Source organism: Phalacrocorax aristotelis, chromosome 1 (genome assembly GCF_949628215.1).
Source record: "Phalacrocorax aristotelis chromosome 1, bGulAri2.1, whole genome shotgun sequence".
Taxonomy (NCBI): domain Eukaryota; kingdom Metazoa; phylum Chordata; class Aves; order Suliformes; family Phalacrocoracidae; genus Phalacrocorax; species Phalacrocorax aristotelis.
In genome coordinates this window covers 152910464-152933087 of record NC_134276.1, presented here as the reverse complement: position 1 = coordinate 152933087, position 22624 = coordinate 152910464, and the positions used below count along the sequence as shown (strand labels likewise).

The window sequence follows — 22624 nt, the reverse complement described above, 5'->3', positions numbered from 1 at the left end:
CCAGTTCATCTATCATCTGGCTTCTACTCATTAAAGGCAGTAATATTAGATCCATTCTGGGACTTGGTCTCACTTTTTAAGCTAACAAACTTAATGAACCAATTTCTATCAACTGTAGTAACTCCCATTACAACCTGTGAGGAGCTTAAACTATATTCTGTATTTGTATTCTATATTCTTCACATAATATTAAATACCTAGCTGTCTAAAATTCCAGCTGATTGTCAGACCATTCATTTCTACAGCTAGGCCATGTTTTCCCTGACACTTGGTTCTTGCACCCACATACATACTTGTCATTGAACTAATCCCAAAACTTGGTAAAACAAAGCTCCAGAGACAGAATACATGACTGGATTATGATGATGAACTGAAAATGTCACCTCCACCATCTTCTCCCAATGAAAGCAAGACTGCAATAAGTTGCAGTTTTAAGAGTGACTTAAAAAAAACCACACCACCAAGTCACTATGTTGGCACACTGAGTATTTTAAATTACTGTTTGTCTTTAAAAATCAGTGTGTCAACCATAAATTTAAGCATGCAGGCTCTGACTCCATTTTTAACACCTGTAGGCATTTTAAACCTTACCTCAGATGACATTCAAGTAGTAAGTGTAATATTAATGTAATTTTCTATGCAAGTCTTCAGAAATCCCATATTTAAAACCTGCCAAAAATTGCAGCTTTGGAAGAAGAAAATAACATTCCACTTCTATCTTATGAAATTGAAAGAAAACAGTCAATACCTGCAAGCTCCCAAGCTTATCAAAGTGGGGCAGCATGTATATCAAAGTTTCCAATACTTAGATTGGATCAAAGGAGAATGCATTAAACTTTACATGAATAAATAAATATCAACATTTACTTACCTTGTCTCGTGGCACAGTAGAAGGCAGCTCCCGGGCTAACCTGTTACGCCTTTGTTCCTTTAAAAACAATCCAGCAAGACCTCAATTATGTATTACTCTGTATCAACACATATGCAAGATTGATATTTTACAGATGACTTACATTTTAGAGACAAAAATTAGTAATTTCATCCCATCCAGTATCATGTAGTCATAGTATGATCCTACGAAAACCGCCATTATTTGGGTAAAACTACTCTGATTACCTGGTCAAAAGTAAATTCTCAATATAAAAACTTCTGCAAAACTTTTTCCAACACACTCCATAATCAAAACTAGAGCCTTTGAAAAAAACAAGATGAAGGCTACAGTTTGGCCCAGCATAGATACCCTACATCCCTCATTAAGTTTTAAATCTTCAGAGTAATTTAAAAGGATTTGATTCTGTGGTCAGCTGGGTTAACTATGATTAGCCCAAAAGGAAGGAGGCGGCGGCAGAATTCACTTTATAGCAAAATAGAATTTGAAGCAATCAGGACAAAGAAAGATCTGATTTTTCTTGAAATTAAGAAGTGATTGCCCATTGAATAAGGATAAGATATTTTACATGCTTTGTTTCTTCAAAAATTTCCATGTCCTGTTCAGGAAAATGTTGGGAAAGAACTAGTTTAAGTAACACACGATAATACAACAATGTCATATGTTCAGCTTCACAAAGTCCTAATTTTTGTACTCACTGCAGTTTGCACACACATTGTTTCTGAACTAGATTCAAGAGCAGTCTACCAAGGCAAATTCAGTTGCATATCCAGCTAATACAAAATTTATGTATAGAAGAAAGTAGAAGGTTAGAACTAAAGACCAGAAATGGTAACCTAAGCGCTTGAAAAAAGAACACTCCTGTGAAAGAATGTGTTGGATAGGCAGAGGAGCATGAAAATATTAGTGAGGTCTTAGCCAGATGGATGAAGTACTGCAACAAAATCAGATTGCAAGAAAGAATTGAGAGGATCCCTTGTAAAACAATGGCTTCTATAGGATGATGACAGCAATAAGTATTATCAATCAAAGCTGGGCTTGAAAAACAGACTACTGCAATTGTAAAAGTCTTATAGGAGATTGATGGAGAAAATTGTCTTAGGGAGGCTGAAGCATTGGAACACAGACATTCAAGAAAAATGCCGAAAGGAAGCAGAAATTAGAACCTGGATAGAGGAAACAGTACTTGTGTCATCTTTTCATAAGTAAGAGGAATGTTATAGCTACTGGTAGATTCTGTCAGAGGTAAAATGCAGTTATTTCAACGTTAAAGAGTACTTCGCTACTACCTATTTAAAGTTTCTCTTCCAAAAATTGCATTTAATAGCAATACTAGGTGTCCATCTTATTTTCCAGACAGAAATACCAGCAAAATTGTTTTCAGTGAAGTATCAACTGCTGTTCCTGAATGTAGTATGCAATATAAATCTAACAAATCAACAGATCACAAGAGTTTACACCGCATTTGTAATATATCACATTTCTGTACTTCAGAAGTGTAGAACAGTGCTTCTATGAAATAAATGGAAGCATTTGTTCTTCTACGATTTATTTAGGCTCTCACTTAAAGGAGTCAAAAGACTTTTTAAGACGATGTATTTTTTTCTTACCTCTATGTTGTTATTCATTAAACCACAGGCATCAGCAAAGTCTGGATGTTTGGTATTGATATAAGCTAACTCAATGGCCACTAGATTATGAACCTGCAATGCAACATCATTCACAGATCAAAAATTCAGTGAGTATATCTAATGCTAGCGAAGCAGTGCCCTACACTGCTAGGAAGTGTAGCCTAACTATCTATAGCAAAAAGACTGTTCTTAGTGCCCCAAAGACATTACAGTTCTGATCCAGAAGGCAAGGAGATAACTCCTTCAGTCATTGTGATACATTCAAACCTTCAGCCGTTTTGGGCGTTGCATCAGTTTAACTTGTTAGCTTCATCAAGTTAACCCCTCTCCAGCAATAAATAAACAGAACTCAGCAATTGAATGAGTGTAAGCTATACAGTAATGAAGTGAGCTAGAGAGTCACCTGTCAGCCACAAGCCACATACAACATTTGAACCAGTGAGAGACAGCTCACTATGGGGGACAGCGAGCATACAGAACAATTCTTGCTTTTTACATCAAACATACACAGGGTCGATAACTGAAACACTTTGTTTCCCCCCTGATAAGCAACCCAAAGCAGACTTTTATATTAAAACATATTTACTCAAAGCTAGAAGTTGAATTTTTAGTTCTCACTAGCTAAAGGGCATTACAAGCAAAATCACCATTTTGTATTGATTTTCTCTCTGAAACACACAAAAGGACTATAATTTAGTTTTCATCATTGCACCCCAAGCTCTACAGTAAATGCACAGCTTCTGTTACAAAGGAAGAAAATATACCTATATCAGAATGACTAAAGAGGTTAAATCCCAGTTTTAGTAAAATTCTTCTTGGGAAATTGAAACATAGGAGATAATAAGCTGAGGGGTGTTCCTCCCACCCTTTTGGTTTTTATGTTTCTATGTTCTAATACAGAAGTTTCAAACCATGTAGATATGAAGTACCTAGCTATTTAACAAGTGTAAGTTAAGAATCCTTTAATAATTTGAGTTCTTGACATTACAGAGTAAACAGAAGCATCAAGAAAGACTCCAGAAAACACACACTTTTTCCAGCAAAATTATAGCAGATGGAAAATTACCATTTCATTTGTGACAGGAAGTCTTCTACGCAGAAGACAAGTTACTACTTCAACTATGGCATCATGCAATTTAGGAAACCTCAATAATTCCTAAAAACAAAACAAAAATTTACTGATGAGACTTCCAGAATTTTTTAGGGAAGTGAGGGGAAAAAAGCTCAATAATAACAAACATAATTCTAAACCAGGTATTTTTACCTGTGTACTGTAGTTACTACAATGCTGGATAATCCTCTGCATTTCTTCATGAACCAGCTCCACACAGCGCAAGCTAGGCTCTTCTAAACGTTTGATTTGCCTTTTTACCAGCAATTCAAATGAAACTTCAGGAACAAACAAGGCAGGACGGGGACCCTAGTTCAAAAGGAGGAAAAAAGTTGTTACATTTTGTATTAAAACTGTATGCATTTCTAAGAAGTCGTAGCTGATGAAGCCCAGAATAAATCAGGTCACAGTGCTCACACCCAAAAGAACAGTCAGAACAGGTCTTAAGAGTAAAATATGTTACATTTTATATTAAAATATAAAAGCTGTAAAATATAAACTTATTACCTTTAAGACAAACTGTGTTAAATAATGATTAACCAGCACCCTTATAGAATCTTGAATATTTCTACCTACTAATGTCACCCTAGGCCTACAACTATGAATGACTCTTGTCACATTTGTGGATCCAAGTTTAAATTACATTTATTATAAAGGCAAAGACATTCTTCTCCTGACTTCAAAGAGAAAAGTTACCATTATTTGTTTGACAGTTCTGGGCATACAATTCTTACTGCAAGGTAGGTGGGTTTGCTGTTATGCATAGTTGTAACACAGTGTCACTGATTTACAGCGTTTAGGATAATTTCATTTATGACCATACAGACCAATGCTTAGCTATATGGAAAACATTTACCTGAAGTTTCCTTTTTTTTTTTTTTTTTTTTAAATTAAATGAGCTTTAGAAACTCAAAAATGTGATATGTCATGTAAAACCAAAATATCTCTCATGTTACTAAATACTGTTTTACATTTTACATTTACAGAATGATAAGTGCATGCACACAGATCATTGCTGCAGAGTACCTAAAGTGCTCCAAGTTTGAGTAATTATTGACCGTGCAGAAACCTGTCTGTCCACACCCAACAGAACACAGTACAAAAGCAGGCTTACATGTTTGACATCCAAAGTCAAGCTCTATGGAGTGAACATTCTATATACTGCAAGATTTAGAAGTGAACTTACTCTGTTAATCCTTAGCGACGCCAATTCCCATATTCACAAGAAACCCAGTCTGTCATGTAAACACTGAACCACTGAAGAGTTGTGTCCCTTATGTAGAACTAAAATATCTGAATGTGTCCTAGCCCATACATCTCAGACTAAGCCTTCAAAACTAACAGAAGTGCTTAATGTAAAATAAATGTAGAGGCAGCCTTCCACCACCATTTCTGTAATACCCAATAGCTTCAGCATAGAGTTGACAAAGCTGGGCCTGAGGTTTACTGTTATTTACAGGTGGAAATAATGACATGTAAGCATTCACCTTAAATTCATTCCGTACAGGATAATGGCTGCAAATTTGGATATTGTAATATTTCCACTTAAAATATCAAAAAGCAGGATTCAGCCTCTTCCTATGAACTCATTCAGCTGAGATAATTAATTCACAGGACTGAAGGAGCACAAATTTGTTGAAACCTTGTCTTTGAATCCAATATATAGCAACAACACTTGGAAATACAGAACACTCACAGTGGCATTTCTAATGGCAGTCAGAATATCGATTGTGTTAAGGCCACCCAGTGGGTCAACAGATTCTAAAGTTCTTCCAAAGGTCTCATGAAAAATGTAACAGATTCTGGCTCCACCGCATCTGAAAGAATAAAGTAACAACTGAAGTAGCAAACAAGAAAAAAAGCTCTCATTGCAAACACTTTTTACAATTACTTGGATTCAAACATCTTTGAGTAGGTTATGCTCTAGCATAGTACTACTGCTAATGAAAGCCAGCAGGAGCCACTGGGTCAATCTAACTGCTCGGCCAATATTCTAGAAAACCATTTGGTACTTACAGCTCTGAAGTCTCTATGTATTTCGCTGTTCCTTCAATAGTGTTACAATACTCTGTGGCAAATTTGGTAATAAGCTGCAATAAAGTGGCACTTTTGTCCTCAACAGGTTCCCCATAGCTGTTTAGTAGAGACTGGTACTGCGCAGCTAAAACATTGATTCTGGTTTTCAGTTCTGGCAAGCAATCTCTGATATGATGCATCAGTAGTCTAAAAATAGAAAACAGTCCCTCATTAGAAGGGGGGAAAAGTTTCAGCTTTATCACCTCCATCAAAACAGAGAAGAGACAGAAGTTCAAAGAAAAACATTTACTCAGGAAAATTACAGTAAATTCAGAAACTGAATTTGTTACATTAACAAAAAAATCTGGTTGGTTCCACAGCACCAAAAGAGAAAGGAAAGGTAAAAATAAATGTTTACACATATTTCTAACACACCAATTTGTATCTTAAAGTACCTTCAAAAGCACACATTTGTTTTATTTTACATAGTATGTAATACCTGTTCAGTGTTCTAGCAAGATACTTGGTTCCATTTCGATTGGCTAGGGAAGGATACTTCTTTTGAAGAAAACCATACTCATCACGAATGGAATCGGCTACACTCTTCTTGTTGTTAATATCCAACTGACTCCTGAAGTTAAAAGACAGAGTTACACACTAGCTAATGTATGCGAAGTAAAAATAATTTACACTTCTGCTTTTCTTGACAGGACGTCTAACAGCTGGTTTTTGCTTCACACACATAACATCTTCCTTGGGCAATAAAGGGTTTAATTTGTTTTTCCATGCAGCATAGTAAACGCGTCAGTATGGGTAGCAGCTCTACACAGATTAAGCGACGCTTTTATCAAAACTACGTGAGATTTGACCTAGCTAATGCAAAAAACAAAGTGAACAGCACAACAGCCATATGCTGTTAGCACTAATATATACAAGATCTGTACTGGATCAGCGCTAATATGAACAGCTGACCAGAAACGTCCATCAAGCTAAAACACAAGAGCAGAAAGAAGTGACACTACAGCTCTTTTAGAAGTGCCCCTACTCCTCTCTGAATTAGCAGTTGGCTGAGTGGAAGAACAGACAGGCTTATCAAAAGTGAGCAACAAGCTTCTCACTTGCTTATTCAGAAGCTTATTTCAACACCAAGCCACCTTATCCTTAAAACCACATTTGTGGTTAAAAAAAAGCAAAAAGCATTACTTCATATTAAAACAGTTTTAAAAATAGTATCAATGTGCCCAGACAGACCTGTTCACTACTCCGATGATGCCAAGTTTGACTGGAATCACTCTTCCCATAAGCACATCCATAGCATCAGTGCCAGCATCCATGAGATCCAGCTTTGTGATAACAGCAAGGGTTCTTCGACCTACCAGAAGGAAGACTCACTCACAGGGACATTTTGCTTTGATCAGGGTAGCTAAAACTCATCATTCAAAAAGTTCCTCAGACAGATGCATGAAGTTTAATCCTGCAAACCAGCAAAGACTAGTGCAAGAACGTGTGGTATTAGTTTATCTGGAGCGCCTTATCAACAGGAGTATAAAGAAAGTATTTGGCAGGTACTGCTCCCCACACAGATCTGGTTGAAGAAAAAGGTTTAGGCACTGTGCAGTTTGAAATTTTACTCATTACTGATTACAACAAACATTTTTGTATATTACATGAGGCTAGAGGTGTTACTAAGCATTTGTGCAGAAGATTAAGCAAGGCAGGCAAGGGACTCACAAGTGCAAGTGGACTGAACATATTTCTAGCATATATGTGAGACCAGACGTAATGGCAATCTGTTTGGAACTAAATTTGAAATACCACTACCCACTGGAGAAGCTGCTAAAGGAGGGAAGGTGCCCACTTCCAGCGTAGTGCATCAAATACATACCTGAAAGCCCCAAGAGACTGAATAGCTTGAAATCCATCCACTGAAGAAGTTTTAGGGGATTTAATTTTGCTAATGAAACATTTTTATTGAATATGTGACTGAATGTTTTCCGAATTAAAACTAAGCTTCATATTGGAGACTGGAGGAAAAAAGTGACCTAAATTCATTGAATAGGTAAATATTCCACATCTAAGCAGGTAAGCTAATATGCACAGGATTTGTCTGGGACCTTGATATTTCCTGGGCTCTTGGGTCTGAAAAAAATGCAGTAAGAACTTTTTCTTTAAGATATAACACACATGGTCCAAAAATAAACCAGTACCTCAGCAAAAACAGTAGGTTCTTGGCTCCTGAAACTTTCAGATGAATGCAAGTCAGAGAGCCTACCTACTGTAGTACTTCAAGTTCTCATTACATACCATTATTCCTACAGAACTTGCAACATGAGCTGCCACTCCAGACCTTTAAAGTTTAGATTTTTGGGAAGTGATCCAGCAGTCACAGCTGACCATTTTTACAGCAGTACATTAACAGGAAAGGGCCTGCTGCCTTAAACGAGGACAATTTGACTGAGAAGACTGCCAGAAGAGGTTCTTCCTTGAGGTTACATGGCTGTGGAACCCATAAAAGCTTTGGCAGACAGGCCAAAGCAGACTTGGAGTTTGAAAACAATCCAGAAATGTTACACTTTATGGGAAGTGAGGGTAAAGCACAGCAACACTAAATTTCAGCCTAATTCCAGTATACCTGTTTTCCAAGTATACTCTTCCATATTCTTTCAAATCACACAGTGCCATTTATTAGTCAGTGGTACGGATAGCACTTTCCGTAAACAAGAAGCAGGCACCCAGCAGCTTCAGATCTGTTTCAAAGTCATTAGGTAAATATAAAATTATAATCCTCTTCTTAGATTAAATCAAATCAGTCATTTCTGTCACATAAATGCAGGGCACCAAAATGGATACTGACAGTATATATTAATTTTAGTGGCTTTTAGTAAGAATAACAGCTAGATAGTCAGTTACTAGTTGCAGGATGGCATATTTTCCCTACTAAAAGAAACAACACGGACAATAAAGCATGAAGCCTTCCTAACATACCACTGTAAACTAGTAAAAAATCTCAAAGCGCACAACATTCTGTAATGCCGTTTTGCTGCTCTGGAAACAGAAGTGGCTCCTATGAATACTACAATAGTTATTTGGCCTGTTCATAAGCCACAAATCTGTCACATATTAATTCATCACAGCATTCTCTGAGTTGCAGAGACTGCAGCAGGAAGTCTTTAAGCAAATATAATAATTGTGTTTTCTAGGAAATGCAGTGACATTTGGTTTTCTTACTCCTTTTTGCCCAAACGACTTCAGTTTTATTTTAGGATTTAATTTAAAAAAAGAAGTTGAATTACAGTATCAGGTTGTTCTTGCTGCTTACCATCTGGATCCACCTCCCGTGCAATTTTAAGTGCTTCTGAAGTGGCCATGTCTGTGTTAGCAGCTGTGACTGCCAGAATAATTGAATTTGGGTTGCTGATGAATTGAAGGATCAGCTCTCTTATTTGAAGTTCAATGTCCTTAGGCTGATCACCAACAGGCACCTAGAGAAAAAACAAAGTAGAACTGATCAAAATGGTATATTTATGCCTGTGTTAGTCCACTCATTGGAAGTTCACACCCTATACCAAGGTATAAGAAAGTTTTCTAGCCTTTTCCTTCCCCCTTCATAAACAAACAGAAAGAAAAGGAAGATCCTGAAAGGTATAAAAAGCAAAAACATTCTTACAGAAATAAGAATCAATTCAAATTATTTACTACTGCTTTCAAGAAGACGTGATATCCAAGAACCACCTGCACAACTGGAAGAGTGGGGTGTGTATGTGTGCACAGGCAGGGAAAGAAGTCATCTTGTCATCTTCGTGCCACACAAAACTATTCAATATAAAACCTGAACAAGCAGGACCTGAACATTCCTTCTAGTGTGTCCTCACTTTATACAACTTCTTGCAAGAAATACACAGAGCAACTTATGGAGAAGCAACGGGGAAAACTTTTTCAAACTTGTCAACTACCCATCTACCTGCAGGTACAACTTTGAAATTTCAAGTGCTACCTCTTCTATTAAGAAGAACATGCAGCCTACACAACGTTCCAATCCCTCAGTTGTATACAGAAAGGGGAGAAACTTAAGCAAGTCTACCTCTTACAACAGCGAAGAGCAGCAGAAACCCAAATCTTACACCAGAAGATGGTGACATCTCAAATTTATATAATCAACTACTACTTAACCTGAGGGAATGTGCTTAACTAACAATACAGAATAAGGCCAAAGAGTAAACGCACACTCCTTGTTTCAAAATACACTGTTCACAGCAACTCAGAAGGGAGCATTTGGCATCTTACCTTTGTCATTCCAGGTAAATCCACAAGAGTCAGATTTACAACATTAGATGAAAAAATCTTAAGATGAATAGGTTCAGGACTGATCCCCTAGAAATATAATAACAAAAATTAATCACTGTCCTGTATTATTTAAACGCAACCTTTTAGAAAGCCAAAAGCTGTAGTTTCATACTAGAAAGGCTGTCTTCCATCAGACACCTTCCAACTATGTGGTGAGGAAAAAAAGCCAGCCACATCTGTCAACCAATTTTTTTGTCTTTGTAAACAGCCCTCTTTTCCCCCCTCAATATAATGCATAAAAGCTTTTACGTATCAGTGATTATATAGAAATGCAAGAATAGAATACTCAGTTATATAATTACACATAAAGCCACGTATGTGGAAAAATGGAAGCAAGTTTAAGTCAAAGTTCGCTTTTTGCACTATTATTACGGAAGCTTTGAAGTAAAGCAACAGCAATTCTCTGCATTTTCTTTTAGCTGAAGTCATTTATCTCATGAACACAGTGAAAAAAATCTCAAGACAGCAAGCAGCATTACTGTGCTCTTCATTGAAATAGTTCAATGCTTTTCACTTCTTGCTGCCAAAACTGTTTAAGAAAGGTTTAACCTTGCTAATCTATAGGAAGACAACGATGGACAGTACAACATTTACCTTATTATTTCCTGAAATCCTCTCTGTTTCATTTTCTATTTCCTGACGAATTTCATCAAAATCTGTATAGATCTGAAGTATGGAAGAAAAAAAAAAATCATTTAGAAACCAAAGACAGCATCCACTTACCCAATAGCAAAATAATGCTCTCTTCTCCAAGAGACAGTAAGTATAAAGATGGTGAGAAAAAAAACCTACTGTTAGACCTTGATCTAATGCTAAGAGCAACCATCAGTGCTAAAAGTTACAGAAATTGGAACCTTGGTGTTTAATCTGTTGATTTATACTGTGAGCTGGCAGTTTTTTAGCACTTATTACACCATCGATGTCACATAAGGCATAAAATAAGCGTTCACCTAAAGAGAATTTCAATCAATTCCATTTCTAATCTAGTTGCAATCCTTTGAAGTTAATAAACAACATGTAGCCTGAACCTGTCCTCATCTCAAAGAGGACAAAGAACACAAAGAACAAGGACAGAGTTTCGTTTCAAAATCTTTCCACTCTTGTCAAAACTATTCTCCTTCCACCAATCCAACATAAGTTAGCACAAAGCTACCCTTCCATAGGTTCCTTCTGCACTCCTTTCTAGATTTCCTTAAATTTCTAGCACTGCCTAGAAGGTGAGGAAAACAGTTTGAAGTAATAAACACTTAAATAATTAATCTGCCAACAAAAAGATTGCTTTTTTCAAGTAAAGAATAAAGCTTTGACTCTCTTATTGAAGTCCGAGGTCATCTCAGTTTCTGCTTCTCATCCACAATGCCCATTAGGCTTTTCCTTTGTTTTCACAGCTTTCCAATAGACCTCTGAAGTAGTCAATTCTTCAGTGGACTGAAATGACTTGTGATTATATACTTGTCTTTGCAGTGTCCATTCCAATTTTGCCAATGCACAAAAAAAAAAACCACAAAGGATTAAGATAAATAACTCAGCAGACTCAATGACCCACACAACAGACAACCACTGATGAACTTTCTGTCTTGAATTTAAAAGATTGTTTTCAGAAGTTTTCTGCTACTCAAAAGCAAAACAGAAAATCCTCAATACTCTGGCACATAGTATAGGAGGTAGAATAATCTTTTTTGGAAAGGCAAGGGAAGAGATATGGAATTAAGTATATATATGATAGCATATTTATGCCACTGCTACTCCATCATCAGAGTAAACATACCTTATTTTTGGTGTGAAGAAATTTACCCCACTCTTCAGCATCTATCTCTGAAAACAAATAATTGATACATGAGAAAGAGAAAGCAGATGTTTTTGTGACATCTTTCCAAGACCCTGCTTGTTGAAAATGACAATGTGATTTTTTTTTCAAGCAGCAAGAAAAAAATTAGTCTGCTTTCTACTGTTAGATGTGAAATAGTTAAGCACAAATACAGTTATGATTCTGCTTATTTAAACAATGCATCTCATTACTCTTTTTAATTTGTCTCTCTTACTCAAGGTCCACCTTCTTAATTGTGAGCGAGCCAATCAGCTATCCTAGCATTTTTCAGAAATGGTCTAGTCCATTAAATATCAGCTTGCAACAGAAAACAAAATAATTACTAGCAATAGCTTAAAAAACCTGAAAAAATACCAGCTAATAGCATCTTTTCTTTTACCATGCAAGTGATAATCAAATTACAGCTGAAAGAAAAAGTTAGAAAAACCTGTAGAACCAAAACCAAGCAAACAGAAAATATGCAGGAAATCTACATAGCAATGAAGTTTTAGGAAAACATGTCTCTTCCCAAATCTGTCAAGGACCAAACATCTTAACTCTTATCAGTCACCACTGATGTCCGGAATTACCTGGGGTCTATTCAAGAGCAGTTCCAGGAACAGCAAAGGTGGTTTTATCAATTCCTGCTTTGTAGCGCAGGTAGCAGTTTGGAGTCACACTGTGAGATACTCACACTTCTACAACTAGGTTTCCAAGTATTAGTGATAAGTTCCATTTCAAATTTCTCGTTTGTGGCCATTTCCCCTCTGCTCCCTGATAAGCAATCTACTCTAGAAGAACAGCCTACAAGAAATCTGGCCATTTGGCAAAACTGCTCACCTACAATCAAGTCATCTTTCAAAACATTTTTTGCTCTCAAGACACTGATCAATAGAGATTTTTTTTTTAAAGGATTTGGGAATTAGAAGTGCAGGAAATTCTATGAAGCAGCAATGGCATAGAAGAAAAGCAAAAATCGTCTCATTCTAATGCAACAAGGTCAGAAAACTAAAAAAACCAAAAATCAACCAGCTCACAAGACTCAGCAAAATAATTGTTCAACACAGTAGCCAAAGTGTAAAAGTGTAATCAACAATAAAGTGACATGAAATGTATATAGTTTGGTGTATATAAGCATGCACTTTATGCATAGGGAGAAAATGCAAGTGGATAAAGGCAACCTTTAGAAAGGTGTCTTGGATTTTTCCATGTAGCAGGGTCTGCAGTTAAAGAGAAACAGTATTGAATGATATTTAAAATCTTTAATCATATTTAATATAGCATTTTATTAACTTTCAGTACAAGCTTGTATTAAAGATTACAAATGCATGCAAAGATGTGCATGCTATTATACTATTGATGAGAATGTGTAACGTATTAACAATATACACAGAAATAAGATCTTAACACTGATAAATGATGCATATTAATCAGATATTCTATATGACAGTTTACTTGATGATTACTTTATTATTGCTGTTCATCTAATTTCAACAGCCTGCAATATTTTTATCTGAGAACAGAAAACAGCACGATTACATTCCGCGAAGCTGAACGTTTTTGGTGAAATACGTTTCTCATCATTTACTCATGGCAAGAATGAGAAAGAGTAAATTTTTTATTGTCACTGGAACTAACATTACTGTATGGGAAAAAAATCGGAGGTTTTGCATCAATCTGGCTAATGCTCAATTAAAAAAACCAATTACAGCAGTTCTGAGACAGATTTAAGAAGAGACAACATTAGCTATCACCTTTCTCAACTTTTCATTTGCTCAAAATATTTTTGGAAATCCCATTATAAAAAACCCTTTTTTTATTGAAGGGTTGATGAGTTTACAACTCTATATTTCTATGCGATGCCAGTATGGCACCATGGAAGTGCAAGAATCAAAGCAAACTGGTGAAGACATTTTTGCACACGCCTGATGGGCACAAAATGAAAGTAGCACAGCAACAATCAATCCATTAATTTCAAAAGCCTAGTAGATCTGGGAAGTTATTTTAATGTCTTGCTCAGGTGGGTAAGTCAAAGCTTTATCATCAGTTGAAGTATGTTGATTTAGATGGACTGGATCCATTAAGAAAAAACAAACAAACTACTTTTAACCTTACTGTTCTGCAGGCACACAAGCTATGAAGAAGCCATTGTTAGGAGGCAGCTTTTGTATGTCTTGATTGGTAAATGGGCAAAAGTACATACCAATCTCCAAAATCAGTGCAAAATGAAAGGACTCATTAATTCCAGGTTATTAAACAGATTTAGCTTATTTACAGTTCAGAGGAAATAAAGCAAAATGCACATACAGGAAGAAACTACAGTCTCTTCAAGATTGTATTGCTTGTCCCCTCTTTAAAATTGATTCTAAGAAAGTAAAGACAGGCATAAAGCCAGGAAAAAAAAGATACAACAAGACACTGACACCATTACATTTTAACAGCAAAGAGCTTGGTCCATATCTTTATGTCCCTCCTAGGGAGATGTAGTCCTCTTAGGACACACTACTTTAGTCTTAAATTACTGGTTTCGTGGCAGCATAAGAATTTGCAGCTAGGTACTAGGCTTAGTTTCAGTATAATCCATTTACTACCTAAAATACATATAAGAAAAGATGCATTCTAGTCAGAAGCACTGCACTTTAACTTGTTAACATCTACGGATCAAAGGAGACTGAAAATTTTTTAAGCTTTAACAAGCCACAAGTTTTCTTTGCTATATATAATACAAGGGAAAATTGAAGCCATGATAAATGGCTTAGTCTTAACCTCAGCCTCAGTGCACATAGAAAAAGACGACAAAAAAAAAAAAAAAAGAATGAACGCAGTCTCCCGAGGTGTACAGAAAATCTCACCTGGTACAAGTATAAGCTTTTAGAAGTTTCATTTTATACAGCAGGGAAACTCTTGCCCTGTTCTTCTGAGGAGGTCTGTACTGACACCCCTGTAATATGTGAGAAAAATTTCCCAATAGCTCTAACTTAATGCAAAGGAGTTTTAGGAAAAGAGGAAGGATTTGCATTACACAAAATGCAAGGATGCTCAAGGCAAGAAGAGAACATTTTAATTAGCCTACATTCAACAACCCAATGTTCTGGTTTATATGAATAACGTTTTTTTATTTCTAGTGTCACTAGTAAATCAGCCTTCCCCCAGTCATGTTACTTTCCAGAAGCTTTTCAGGCAAAACTTTCAGGTGAATTAATCACCTGATTACAATCAAGATTCAATACCTGATAAAACTGTGCAGAATGACATTTTGGTCATTATAGAATTAAGTATTACAGGTTATAAGAAATAATTAAAAGAGGAGCTATTAAGAACAAACAGATCCTGCCTTTCAGAAAAACATCTCCTCAATAAAGCAACAGTCTGTCTGCTTTTCTGGCTTTTCATATCTTGGAGTGAGACTTAAATACTTTAGCTAATATACTGGAAAACTCAACACGATTACAGTATTTTCGTTAGCACTGTCCTCCACCAAATTGTTACTTGTTATCTCCTGTACTGCAACACTCTTTTCAGAAGCTCAAATGCAGTACAATGCTAACCGACTTCAGTTATTCATGTATCTCTTCTCCCTTCCTGAAGCAGTAGAAGTGTTCTGCATACAACGGGAGCACAAAGAAGCTGTTCACAATCATAAAAGGCTACCGCCACAGAGGATTTCTTGCATCATAGCAACGACAACTTCCGAAATACTAAAAAGGACAAAAATCAGCAAAGCATGAAGAATCTTGTCTGTTTTCCTAGCTTTCTAGCTCCCATACCTTTGCAGCTCTTGGATCCAGCAGACTACCATCTGAACTCTCTCCCCTGCCCCCCATCACCTCACCCTTTCCTTGCTCTCTTTCTCTAAATTTAAAGAAAATCCGGCCTGTGAAAAAAGTGCACATCTTCCAATCCCTTCTGTATATTGTACCATTTTTTCCATCCTTGACGCTAACTAGATGGCAAGCTCTTTTGAGTAAAAGATCTTTCTCTCCTGCATTTCTAGAAAGTTAAGTACAATGAAGCAGCCCACCCTGTTTGGCAGCTAGGGGTAAGAGCTTCCTATCTGAAGTAGAGAGCAAAAAGCTCACAAAACAGTGCTGATTTAGCAATGGGTCTGTATTAATTATTCCTGTGTTCCATTTCCATATCAATTCTATCTGTTCAAAATTTGAACAATGTTCAGCTTCCTACCTTGGACATAAAAAAAAAAAAGAACCTATAAACATTTACTAATCAACCATTCACATATTCCTTCCTCTTTTCCATTTCCTAACAAATAGATAAGCTACCAGAATAGGTCTTAGCTACAAGACCAATTTAGTAATTTACAAGACCAGGCCCAGTTCTCTCATAAATGCTGCTTCTCTTTCAATTTGATAAGAGAAGACCACAGTGTGGTATCAGCAAACACACTGTATGTGCTGAATCACTAGAGACTAACAATAAGCAACAAAAGCATAATGACCAAACCACACACATTTCTGTGGAATGTATGCATCAGCCTGAAATATCATATTATGAAAACACAGCACTTCATATTTAATGGAAAATTCATCTCTTGCTATTTTCTGAGTATCTTGATTTATTGCAGTGACCACCATACAAGGGTATCATGTAGCTCATCAGTGACTTTGAGGAACAGCAGCGATGATCTTTAATGTAGCATGTTAGAAAATCAGAAGTTAGTTCAAATGTCTGGCTGCAATTCTTTCTCAACAATCTTTCCCAATGTACTCCCAGGAATAAAAAAAAGTATTAAAAAACCCAAAACCAACAAAAAACCCAAACCAACATGAACTGGTATTCTTTGGCAGCTCATGTGCATCAGAAGATGTCAAAATTAAGCTATTGGGGAAAGACAATTTTTCTCTTCACAGTCATAAAGGCAAGGCAATTGTCCATGCTTAAACCAATACCATAGAATGCCAAACTGCTTTGTGTTAAAAACAGACAAGCTTTCTGGATGCAAACACTCAAAGGTAAAGTTTAAGCTTATAAAAAACACAGAATAGTACTGTTTTAAATTGGTGTGTTTATATGTAATACTAGTACATATCTGGAGCAAGCATTACGATGGATAAAGATGACAAATCACAAAACAAAGAGGCAGTAGTATAGAAGTATTGTGCACACAGAGAGTTCATTACCAGCACATTCAGACAGCAGCATGCCTGATTTTCTTTTGTCCAATATTTAATTTGTAAAGAAGAAACCCCTCATCTGGAAAAAATCCTTTTCCCTCTGGGAAATCCCAAACACACATTCAACCTGCCTCAACATCTGCCTCATAAAAAAAAAAAAAAAGACCTGTAATAGTATAGTGACTTATTACAGTGCCAGACAGCATAGCCAGGATAAGAGATTGCCATCTTTTTTCTTTCCAAGCTACTTTATCTCACCCTCTCAGATAGAACACCACAATGTGTACATATGCTAAACCAGATCAGTGACAAAATCATCTAGACCACGATTTGTCTGAATTTTGGAGGAAGAGAAATGGTATTTCACATGCAACTGGTAAGTGATAAAGGCTTGCCTGTTCTTAGTAAACAAGCCCACATCTCTCTCAAAGGAACATCAAGAAGAGATTATAACATGTACATCTTACCTATTGATTTTTTTTCCCCACAAAGATCTAAATGGGCCTTATAAATATTAATTTAGCCCAACATCCTTATGCAATATCATTATCCCATTTTAAACTGAAAATCTGAATCCCCAGATCAAGTACAACCTACAACACAAAGGCTCTGCCTTGACTCAGAATACTGTAATTATAATACCATCTTTTATACCTGTAAAGTTGCAGAGCAGAACAACAATCACAACTCTGAATCAAAGCATTCTGAAAAGTACTAGAAACTATACACTGCACAATGCAAGTAACATAAAACCACATTTGAAGAGATCAAACGTGCCATTCCTAAAAGGTTGCCCAGAGACACTCTGAATTGTCCACCCTTGAAGGTTTACAAGACCTAACTACATAAAACCCTGAGCAACCTGGTCCTGAATTCAAAGTAGGCCCTTTTTTGAGGAGGAGGTTGGAATAGAGGCCTTCCAAGATAATTTCCAACCTGAACAGTCCTACAATCTCTCACAATCCAGCATACCCTGGATTGCACCCTAAAAGTTCTTAATTGCTGTGAACCCAAATTGTGTTCTCTGCTTGCTGCAATAATAAAAATGGGAGCCTAAACCTCTTAAATTGCACAATATTAGCAATTGTCCTTCAGAAACCAAAGGCTATAAATATTACATGAAAACAAATACTGTAAAGAACTTCTGATACCTTGACTTACTAATGCTAGAAGTTTTAAAACTTCTAGCACAATGAGAATTAATAATTATAGCCCCAAGTTTATCATGTCATCAAAAGCTTGTGTATTTTACTGTCTATATCAAAAAGCTAAGATTTATCTTATGATCAGAAGGTGTATAAGCCCCTGCTGCTCTTTCCTAAGATTGGGGCACTAGTTACAGAACAAGTGTTTAAATTCCCAAGGGACAACTGAGATTACTTTCTTGATCTGCCGAAGGATAATATAGGAACACTGCAGAAGGCACAAGCTTCCAACTAGGCATCTCCAGAACATTTACAGTGGTGTTCTTGATGCGCTTGGAATCTCCCAGTGCAGCCCAGTAAGGTAGCACCTGTAAGCTACAGAACACGCCCATTAAGTTCCATTTGCCTCTAATACGATGTTGTTTCCATTTCTCCTTCTCCCCCTCTATTCACAGCTTACCTATTTCCTAACCTCCTTCTAAAAAGTCACATGCTCATCCTCTCAAGGACAAACCTTATTTATATAGCAAGAGAGATGGGGAAGAAAAACACACAAAAAAAATCATGTTCTCTACACTCTAGACAATTATTATCGTAACTGAAATGCTTCCTTTGGTCTTCTTTTCTCAAAAACATTTCCTAAGAACAAACAGGAAAGCTTAAAACATTAAAGATATTTTGAATATCCAGAAGATTTTTACTTCATGACATTTGCTAAATGGACAGAACAGATGTGACAACAGCTGTGTTTTCTTCCAAGTAAGTTTTAAAAAGCACAACTGATCTTTCAGTCAAAGAACAAGAAAGATTAAAAGCCTCCTTCCTACTAGGCAAAACACACTCTTGGATCACACTTACCATTTTCATCTCCAGCTGTTTTCCGACCATCCTCTGGGGAAACATGCACCAGCTGCAGAATAAGGGGTCTCCGGGTGACAACTCCAGTACCTCGTGGGAGCAGATCCCTCCCCACAAGGCTTTCCAACACAGAACTCTTTCCACTGCTCTGAAAATTAGAATACAGCTACATGATTTTCTTAAACATCAAAATGCTGTAATATTTTAGTTTTAGCTTGTCTTCATCACACCTACAAACAGTACTCTGTTCCGTCCTCTGCTATACAGTGCCTGAAAGAGCATCTGATAGACTCACTGCACCTCACACATTGGTATCACGTTGCATAGGCACACTAAAGGATACAGGTCTGCTATAAACTAGTAACTGTCTAAACCCGCTTGGGATACTTAAAAGCCATTTACATGCATGCATAGTCTTTCTCTTATGGCAAAATTAAACATGTAATAGGTTTCAGAAAAGTTAATAAACTATTTAACATTCTACCTCAAATATTAACCTCTCCAGAAACATTTTTTGAAAAGAAAACAATTATTTTTCTTCACAATGTCCCGAAGGAAATTCTGTGTCTTCTACTATGTCATTTTCTAACATCTTGCAGTAACACTTCACTCTGTAGACTAAGAAATCTAACCTTCTGTTAATATTAACATGGACTGGCCACGTTAATACTAACAGGAATATTATACAAAAAGATAGTAACTATGCACACTTGACTATATTAAGCTATTATACATATTACTTTCAGGGTTTTTTTTTTATAATGTATTATATCAGCATCATAAGTGCAGGCATTGTTTTATACTCTAAATATATAAACATTGTTTTATACCATCTCTCCCCCTCTGCATGTATATATAAGTATTTACAACTGAATTGACTGCAAACATCTGCCTACATAATAACAAACTATAAGAAGCTGTGAAATACTTAAAGGCTGTGAAATTACAAATTCATTTTGAGAGTCTACATTTAAAATGTTCTGTAGCACTTTCTGTATAAAATGCAGAATTGGGCTACATGGTCCAATAAGCAGCCGTGAACACATGGGTTTTAACAGTGATTCAAGACTACCACCATGTTAAAACTAACAACAAACAATAGACCAGACAGGTCAACATAATACTTTGAATGTCTGACCGATAAGATTTTGTCTTTTTAATAGAACTGTATTGAACTCTTCCAGATTTCTGCAGCTGGAAAGTCAACGTGGGCGTGCCATGAGAAAACCTGCTCTGACAATCACTGCCATCAGCTAGGAAATATTTCTATGTTAACACTACTACCAAACAATTCTCTTAAAAAAAAACCCAAAAACAAATACACCACAAAACAAAAAAAAGCAGATGCTTCTGACAGCTAGAATGTGCATTACTGCTATACAACCTCAGTTCAGTTTACCAGTTCTGAAAGAAGAGATTCAAGACTTCAAGTAAATCATAAAATGAATACATAACCAAACATAACATGAAATAAAAAGTGTTGAATATCTTTTAAATATCATACAATTAGTGACATCTTAGGTGACTTTTCTAAAAATGAAAAATAGATTGCCATAGATCAAGCCACAGAGCACTATCAGACAACACATTTCTACTGGTGCGGTAAGACAAGACATACTACATGAGAGCATTAGAACCTATTAAGTAAGACTTTTATGCAGAAGCACAAAATAAACATTAAAATAGAGGGCCAAACCCCTAGAAAGTTTAACAACAACAAATGAAAGCCTTCTTTTCTTCGAACACTTTACTGCGTAACTATGCTTTATGGCTGTTTCATGAGCAATGTCATTTGTCTCAGTAGGTGATTAACAAACCAATGCAGACTGTGTATATTCTTCAAAGTAAATCTAAGTCAAAATTTGAGCGTAGTGAGGTCAACCATCTAGAAAGAGTTGGGAGAGGGGCATGATCACAGGAAACAGAAAGCCTTATTGAGATTTTTTTCTTCAAAAGACACCCCAGAAAGTAATTAATAATTTTCTTCAACTGACCTTCTCCAATCAGCTTTGGACACCTTCCATGCAAGGAGCTTATTACGACAGGACATGGGGCACTGAAAGCTTACCAAGGAGTAAGAGAAGAACAATCTGGCCAAAGCACAAGCTAGCTCTAGAAGCCTCCCATACAGAGCTCTGTTGTAGCACACTTCTGAAGCATTACTGATATTACAGAAGGTAAAAAACCATGTATTTCAGAGTGACAAACAACATATCACTTCTTAACAAATGTCATAATTTAAAACAAGTGAAATGCCTGCTCAAAAAGATGAGACATGACAAAGGTTCATTGGCGGCATTGGGAAAAATAACTCCAACCCACCAGGGTTTCATTTATTAAAAATACTTTAAACATCTCTTGAGCAAGTTTTCTTACACATGGGTAGAATGATCACTCTGTCTGAAAGGGCTGGAGGTGAGATCAGATGAAGTGGCTTCTCCTGAATGTATAACTGAAGTAGAGAAGGGATAGTAATAAATAATCTGAAGTCCTCACCAAGAACATCACCAAGGCAGGAAACCAAAATCCATGGGACAAGTTGCTGCATGCTACTTGCTCATTGTTTAGTCTTTCCCAAAGAGTGGTGTTGCAGGAAGCTGAGATGGGCGCACACCAAACTACATATGGGACTACACCACTGTGTCTTGCGCCACTCCCACAGTTATTTTTGGATGTAGAACGAACGATCTGGATCCTTTGCAAATGTAAAGTCATGCATTAGATGAGACACTACAGTACTCCACACATCAGGAAATTTGTTTCAAATTGCATTACGTTCCGTTATTAAAGCAATCTGTTCTTGGAACATAATACAGTATCTAATGATCCACTCAGTCTGGGCCCCATACACGTCCATTACCAAGAATTGTCTGGGAACATGGTAAGGAAAGCAGTAAACACAAAGCTGATCTTTTTCTGCCAGTGGGGGGAAGCGATGGATATGAATTCTGTTCAGAATACACATTGAGTTCAGCCAGTCCTTCATACAACAGATGTAGACAGAGACCAATCCTGATGACCAAAGGTACCACAGAATTTTTAGGCATCAATCTGCAGCAGCATCATGCTTGTTTTGTCATCTCATTGGAATGCTCATCACAATCTCAAGCATAGACTGAAATGCATAAACTCATTTCATGAGTCTAGAAAAGCATTAGCAACTTCTAACCTTTTGTGGCACATCAGACAGGTTTTCCTCTGGACCCACACCTCAGCCTAATTTGAAATATCTGTGAGCTGTGGTATCTAGAGGAAATTTAGATAGATTCCTCAGAACAAAAGGGCAAATACAGGAAGACCATTGTGTCAAACTTCCATTGCTGAGTGTTTAACACTCTGCTCTCTTAACCATCATCAGTCTCACAGATAAGCATCTGAGTTTGATGGATGGTAAGACCATTTTTCCTTTAAGTACTAAGACAAGATGATGCACCCAGGGACTTAAATATTGTATTTGAATACACACTGACAGAATATATGGTGTAAATCTTATCAGCTTTTTCACTGTCTCCTTAACAGTTATATTTTCACATTCTCGTCACCATCTTCAGGTTAATTTAAAACAATCAAGGTTGAAGGGCAGAATAACAGGGAAATGATTGTGTACTTGCTCTCACAAATTAAAAAGCTAAAATCGGTAACAACCATGATCCACTCCAGAAAGCCAGAACCTCTACTGTTTAACAGTCCT

The 22624-nt window shown here is 36.6% G+C and overlaps 1 protein-coding gene across 7 annotated transcripts in view; it reads right to left on the bottom strand.

Moving 5' to 3' along the window:
* The window catches only part of DNM1L (dynamin 1 like), a 42090-nt gene that overhangs the window by 11646 nt on the left and 7820 nt on the right, over window positions 1-22624 (bottom strand). For 4 of the 7 annotated variants that reach the window (XR_012664138.1, XR_012664140.1, XM_075116682.1 and 1 more), the window contains exons 2-15: window positions 18934-19081; window positions 12980-13018; window positions 11760-11806; window positions 10586-10657; window positions 9932-10018; window positions 8967-9129; window positions 6899-7019; window positions 6147-6278; window positions 5648-5854; window positions 5328-5448; window positions 3785-3940; window positions 3587-3676; window positions 2500-2592; window positions 872-928 (exon numbers count right to left, since the gene is read on the bottom strand). Coding sequence is in view for 4 of the 7 variants with exons in the window: in XM_075116682.1 (XP_074972783.1) it covers window positions 872-928; window positions 2500-2592; window positions 3587-3676; window positions 3785-3940; window positions 5328-5448; window positions 5648-5854; window positions 6147-6278; window positions 6899-7019; window positions 8967-9129; window positions 9932-10018; window positions 10586-10657; window positions 11760-11806; window positions 12980-13018; window positions 18934-19081 (1533 nt within the window). In the remaining 3 variants the exon portion in view is untranslated. The remainder of the gene's footprint in view (window positions 1-871; window positions 929-2499; window positions 2593-3586; window positions 3677-3784; window positions 3941-5327; window positions 5449-5647; window positions 5855-6146; window positions 6279-6898; window positions 7020-8966; window positions 9130-9931; window positions 10019-10585; window positions 10658-11759; window positions 11807-12979; window positions 13019-18933; window positions 19082-22624) is intronic. The other 3 variants (XR_012664148.1, XM_075116684.1, XM_075116702.1) reach the window with 1 other exon arrangement.